Source organism: Corylus avellana, chromosome ca8 (genome assembly GCF_901000735.1).
Source record: "Corylus avellana chromosome ca8, CavTom2PMs-1.0".
In the NCBI taxonomy this organism is placed as follows: Eukaryota; Viridiplantae; Streptophyta; class Magnoliopsida; order Fagales; family Betulaceae; genus Corylus; species Corylus avellana.
Genome location: NC_081548.1, coordinates 6,425,388 through 6,432,678, shown reverse-complemented (window position 1 = coordinate 6,432,678; position 7,291 = coordinate 6,425,388). Strand labels below are relative to the sequence as shown.

General features: G+C 33.3%; 1 protein-coding gene across 1 annotated transcript in view; it reads left to right on the top strand.

Annotated features, from left to right (window-relative positions):
• The first annotated feature begins 5,666 nt into the window (after positions 1 to 5,666).
• The window catches only part of LOC132190766 (disease resistance protein RUN1-like), a 14,603-nt gene continuing 12,978 nt past the window's right edge, over positions 5,667 to 7,291 (top strand). The window contains exon 1 of the mRNA XM_059605816.1: positions 5,667 to 6,190. Within this exon, the coding sequence (XP_059461799.1) occupies positions 5,667 to 6,190 (524 nt within the window). The remainder of the gene's footprint in view (positions 6,191 to 7,291) is intronic.

Here is a 7,291-nt window from a genome sequence, read left to right as displayed (position 1 = left end):
TTTTACACAATAAACTTTAATTGGAATAAATTACTGAACACCGTAATTATATATATTTTATAATTACAAGAATATATGTGACATAAGGGACATACTTTAAATGAAATTTCTTACAAAGAGCACAAAGCTCTACATGCCTAGAGCACGTAGCTCTAATATTACAACATCATGGATGCCTTCTGAAATTTCTTCAATCTAAACTTTATCCATAACTTGTTTTACCGCTCTTTTTGCCAAAGTAGTTGCGAGAATAATAGTCACAATTTAAGACTATTACTCACTTACAGTTGAAGAATATCATTGAGTCATACTCGAAGACTATCATAGAGTTACAGTAAATACTTAAAGACTATCACTTAGCTAACCTAGTTAGAGTAAAAGTTTATTTATATCCAACATGATTCTCTTAATAGGAGCATGTTATATTGTAAATATTACTCAGATAAATAAGAGTTTAATGCAGCTTTATTAGGGTTTGATCTTGTGGATATAGATCATAAACTGAACCACGTAAATCTCTGTGTTACTATCTTATTATTTCCGTATTTTTATATCTTTCATATAATAATTGTTTTTTTTTTTTTATTCTTCTTAATTTCTTTTTCCTCTTTAGAACTAAGAATGCTGCAGAAAAAACACTTCGGATGTTGGGTCTATCAAAACAATTTTAAAACTAAAAAAAAAATAAAAAATAAAAAATAAAAAAATAAAAAAAATCCTCCAATTATTTGTAGGAGAATGAAATTAGTATTATTATTAGGGTTTAATATTGTGCCCCTTAGGATTTAAACATTTTCTTTTTTTCTTTTTAGAGTTTCATTTTTATCACAAGAGGTACCTGTGGTTTTTATAAAGACGGAGATGGTATACCCGTTAAAATTTCGTCCAAAACTTAACAAAACGCCAAACCAACACCATTAAAAAATCATGTCGTAGTCATATAATTAATTTAAAAAAAAATTAAAAAAATTAAAAAATTATATTTTTTCAAAAAAAAAAAAAATTGTGGGTAACTGTAGCTACCCCCTTGGCCATTTGGGGGGTGGCTTTGGCCACCAGGCAACCCCCATCTAGCAGGTTTGGGAGTGGCTCACGGCCGGATGGGGGTGGCTCCAAGGGGTAGCCGAAACCACCCCCAGTGGGTTTGTGGGTAGTTTCGGCCACCCCCATGGGCTCCTGACCACCCCCATTCGGCCCACCCCCAAACTAGCTAGATGGGGGTGGCTCATGGCCAAAGGGGGTGATCGAAACCACCCCCAAACCCATTGGCCGAGGGTGGTTTTGGCCACCCCTTGGGCTCCTTAGGGGTGGCCCGGCCACCCCCATCCAATCGTGGGGGTGGCACCGACCACCCCAAAATGGCCAGGGGTGGCCCCAATTTTTTTTTTTTTTTTTGAAAAATATAATTTTTTAATCTTTTTAATTTTTTTTTAAAAATTAATTATATGACACGTAGTGATTTTTGATTGTTGCTGATGTGACGTTCTGTTAAATTTTGGACTAAATTTTAATGGAGGTACCATCTCCGTCTTTATGAAAACCAAATGTACCTTATGTAATAAAAATGAAATTTTGAGAAAAAATAAAATTTTTAAATCCTAAAGGCATAAGAGTATTTAACCCTTCTTATTAATACAACTTTCATCTGACTTCTAATTAACACGTGCATTTTTCTATTTTCTCTCTCTTTATGAGGGGAAAGAAACTTGGTGCAGACATGAGGAAAAGAAAAAAAAAATACAAGAATTTATTTTTTATACTATGATATAGTACAATACAATTTTCACATGATTTTAAGAAAATCTATAGCAAATAGCTATGACTTGACCTAAAACTCAAAAAGGAGAGGCACGATTCTTTGGTAGGGGATGGATGGAACCAAGATAGCACGAAAACAATTTGGAAAATTATATGGAATATGAAAATTCTAAATTCCGCGAAAGTATTTATATGGCGAGCGTGTCATGATATACTCCCAACAAAAAGTCAATCTCAAAAAGAAAAAAATTATCTAGGATGATGGGTGCATTTTCTGTTGTAGGGAAGAAGAAATTGTTTCTCATATTATATGGGAGTGCCCATGATCTGCTCTTATTAAGGCCTATTATTATTAAACTAATTTTCTAGCATCTTACATATCAGTAAGATCATGATCTTAGCATTGTGAATATGTATTGCTTCACAAACCATTTTTCCTTCATCTTCTGGCCCTCTTTTTGGACAGACAAAATAGAAAGTAAAGCCAAAAAGGTGAAAGACCATCCTTTCATTCTCACCACATATTTATTTAAAGAGGAATGATAACAACACAACTTAGAAACATAACTTTGGCCTATTTTTTTTTTTTTTCTTATGTGGTCATTTTTTAAAAAAACAAAATTAAAAATTAAAAAAATTTCTAAAGAATAACATGTCTTTTTTTTTTTTTTTTGGTAATTTTTTTTTTAAAAAAAAAGGTCACTATTTTGAAGAAAAAGATCTTTTTTAAAAATAAAAAGGGATCACATAGGATATTATTACTTCAAGAATTATTTATTTATTTTGTTTTTTTTTTTTTTAAATAACCACATAAGAAAAAAGTTGAGGTAAAATTGTGTCTCTATCATTTCTCTTATTTAAAATGGTTATTATAGCATTCTAAAAGAATTTAGGGTGGTTTCTCTTATTTAAAATGGTTTGACTATGACCAGGGGCGGCGCTGGTCATAGTCAAACCACCCTAAATTCTCTTAATCACCTCATTTTTTGCTCTTGCTTTTGCTACTTTTCTCTCAATTTATATTTCATTCATTACAATTTTCTACACTTTGACCGATGATGGCGTAAAAAGAACCATTGGAAACGCATGAATTCACTCCCAAGTCTTTGGTTGACACCAGTCCCGTATTGAATAGAATGTTAAAAATTAAAATAAAAAATAAAAAGAAAAGAATAGAATTTGGCATTTTCAGAGAGAGACTTTAGGGAAGGGTGGAACCATCTTATGGTTTGGGGTAAATAGACACACTATGACCAGGGGCGGCGCTGGTCATAGTCAAACCACCCTAAATTCTCTTAATTGCCTCATTTTTCTTTCTTGCTTTTGCTACTTTTCTCTCCATTTATATTTCATTCATTACAATTTTCTACACTTTGACCGATGATGGTGTAAAAAGAACCAATGGAAACGCATGAATTCACTCTCAAGTAGGGGTGTAAACGAGCCGAGCTTGAGCGAGCTTCCCTTGTTCAAGCTTGGCTCGTTTAAATTTTACTCGAGCTCGAGTTCGAGTCGAGCTCAATGGCGAGCCAAAAAAATCGAGCTCGAGCTAATAATAAGTCGAGCCGAGCCAGCTCGCGAGCTGGCTCTTATATTTAATGTTTTTGTTTTAAAAAATTTTTTTAACTTCAAGTACTCTTAAACGGCTTAAAAAGTTAATTTGCATATGAGTATTGGCTTAGCCTGGCTAGTCGAGTATGGAGCCTGAGTCAATACAGCAAGGCATTTGGTTTCAAAGAGAGGATATGCATCCTTTTATAGATAAGCAAACATGGAGATTGATGTTTTCTTAACAATGTGGGACAAGTTAACAGGTTGCATTCAGACTGCATTGGGACAACGCCCCCTACAAAAAAATATTTTTTTAACGTCTCTCTCTCAATCCCCCTTACCAGTCACAACGGATCTTCCACCTGAACTCTCATTTCCCACTCTCTCACTCTCACTCACCAGACATATAGTGATAGTGTTTGGGTCTGTTTGATTCATCAATAGTTTATGCCTTTCGCAATCTCCTTCAATAGTTTCTGCTTGATTCTTCTTCCTTTCGTTTGGATCTGCTCTAATTGAATTGAGGTCTTTTTAATGATTGCTCTCTCTCTTTCATCACGAAGGGTCTAGAATTTTTCATTCTCTAACGCTTAAATATAAATGCAATTTTAAGGTTTTAATAATTATGAGATTTATAATTAATTATCTATTACTTAGTTTATATATATATATATATACACACACACACACTCGAGCTTATACGAGCTGTTCACGAGCTTAGCCGAGTCGAGCCGAGCTTGCTTCTTTTAATATTCGAGCCAGGATTTGTGTTCATGAAGTGCTTCATTTAATATTCGAGTCGAGCACGAGCCGAGCTTATACGAGCCGAGTCCGAGCTTGCTCGCGAGACGCTTCGCTCACTTAACAGCCCTACTCTCAAGTCTTTGGTTGACGCTAGTCCCGTATTGAATAGAATGTAAAAAATTAAAATAAAAAAATAAAAAGAAAAGAAAAGAATTTGACATATTCAGAGAGAGACTTTAGGGAGGGGCGGAACCATCTTATGGCTTGGGGTAGGTGGTTCGCAAAAAAAAAAAAAAATTATATTATAAACCTTTGAAATTTAATTTTTGTCCCCCCAATATATATATATATAGTTTTCAGAATCATTCGAATATCAATCATACATACTAGAGTCTCATTTCACTGAGTTGATAAGGTTGATGGGCACTGCTATGTACATTAGCCCAATAAAATACATATGAGATGAAATATAATATGTAGCATTACTCTCCACCAATTACTCCTTGGCCATCCTTGTCAGGATTCTCGTTTGTTTTGATATATAAATATTGAAAATCCACTTAAGAATATTTAAGATCGTGGTTAAACTTTAAATCATTATAACTCGAATCTTATTATAAAATTTGGTGTCAGTTTGTTCAAGTTAGACGAAAATTAAATAAATTATTCCTTTAAATGACAAAGGGTTAAAAATAAAAAATAAATAAATAAAACTAATAATAAAACTTGTCAACCCTATTCTCAAATATTTCTTATATCTTTTTTTAACATTTTTATATCAAACAAAAGAGAGTCCTTGCTTTAAACACAATTTTCCTATAAATATAGGCCATTTGTACTCTAAACACATCAAGCAACAAGAGCACAAATGCACAACGTAACCCTTAAGAGTATGCCTCTGAGCCGAACCAACCCAAATTTTCTTGTCTCATTTTTTTTTCTCTTGCTTTTGCTACTTTTCTCTCAATTTATATTTCATTACAAGTTACTACACTTGCAATGGAGAAAGATGAAGAAGCATTTATGGAAGTGCAAAATGGCGAAGAAAATGTAATATATCCACAAGTTAGAATTGTGATGGTAGTGGAGGAAGAATTGATGGAAGTGCTAAATGGCAAAGAAAATGTAATCCAATTTCAACGCTTCATTTGTGAATTAAGATTACGGTCAACAATATTAGCCATTAGATAAGAGAATGGCCAGTGAGATTGACTTTAGGTGTGAATTGAAAGAGCTTCCTTCTTTTTCTTTGAAGTTTCTTTGAAGTTTTTATGTCCAAATCAACCATTATTAGTCTAATTTATTGTTACAATTTGAACACGGGAACAACTACACAAAAAGTCGTTCCCGTGTTGAGATTGGATCAATAATGGTGATGCATTAGGGGATGATCTCATAATAGTTGTGGTTATCCCCGCACCATATTTAACTATTTAAGGGGATGCCTATCTATAAATAGTTAAGGGGATAGAGGACGAAGTCCATTCAGCTTTCTTTTAACTATTTCTCTTTGTTTTCCTCTTGAATTTCCACCCTTTTATCCTTCTAAACACTTTTATTCATTTTACTTCAAATAAATTATCAAGATAAATCAAGTCTTTGGGAGTTGAGCCATGGCTATCAGAATAGCGAGATCTCCTGAAGCCATCTTCTCTTCATCTTCTTCCCCTCGTTCCAACCGGATCTATGACGTTTTCTTGTGTTTCAGAGGCGAAGACACGCGCAAAAACTTCACCGACCACCTTTACTTTGCTTTGAGAGATGCTGGAATCAAAATCTTTAAAGATGACAATGAGCTTCGAAGAGGACAATACCTTGCATCCGAATTGATACGAGCAATCCAAGGATCCAGAATCTCTATCATCGTTTTCTCAAGGAACTATGCGGCTTCGAGGTGGTGCATGGAGGAACTTGTGGAAATTATGGAGTGTCGAAGAACTTTAAAGCAACTGGTTCTACCTATATTCTATGATGTTGAGCCCTCTGATGTGAGAAACCAGACGGGTAGTTTTGCAGAAGCATTCGCGAAACATGAAGAGCATTACTTGTTGGACATGGACAAAGTTCTCAAGTGGAGAAGAGCTTTGTGTGAGGCTACTAATTTGTCAGGTTGGGATCTAAGAAAAACTGCAGACGGGTAAGTTCATAGAAGCAATAGTTTTGTCTTTCACCTACTATATTTTAGTACATTTATAGTATCACATTGCAATATGTTTTCTATATATACATATATTATAATATGAACATTTGTTTTATTAAAAAAAAAAAAAAATCTAACATAGTCAAAGTATAGTCATATATATATTGGACATTATAAACAATGGAAGTAAGTTTTTAGGGTGGAACCACCTCAAAACTCTTTGCTTATCTATTTCTCATTTTTCTCATTCTTTCTTGTTTTTATTTTATTTTACTTTATATTCTATCAATTTTTTTAATTTTTATTTCATTGCTAAAAACAATAATCATATATATATAAGCCGAATCACTCTTTAGAAGTAGTCTAGAATTACGACATGTGGTGTGAATCCATTTTTTTTAAAGGCTAAACCAGTTTTTTAAGGCATAATTTTATATATATATATATATAAATAAAAAATAAAAATAAAAAGGGGAGGGAGGGGGAGGAGAAACTTCACTTTAAATCCTTGAACTACCACCCATTTTGACATGCCCCCCTCAAACTTCAAAACCTCTCATTTTGAACCCTTAAACTTCAATTTCTATCACTTTGGACCCCTCCGTTAGATTTTAAACATTAAAAGTTAGACAATGATGTTTATACCCTTGACTTTTTTATAAAATTTCAAATTCATCCTTAATTTCAAATTAAATTTTTTTTAAAAGAAAAATTATTAAAAAAAAAATCACAAGGTGACCCACTGTTGGGCCACCTTGTAACATTTTTTCCATTTTTTTTTTTCATTTTTTCATAAAAAGAAAATTGAAGGGTAATTTCGTCTTTTTAAGAGTTTTAAGTTTTAACGGCAAAAATTGGCAAAGAGGGTCCAAAGTGATAGAAATTGAAAGTTCTGGGGTCCAAAGTCTTCGTTTTGAAGTTTGAAAAGAGCATGTCAAAAGGGTTGTAGAGAGTAAATAAGTCTACAAAAAGAGTTAGTTAAGAAAGTTGTGGCCAAAATTACTGACAAGGTAATATAGTGTTATGACTAAGCCAACTCTTGTGCTCATCTCAAGTATTACTTCAACTTGAATGATAGTTGTAGTTTGTTATTGCCTT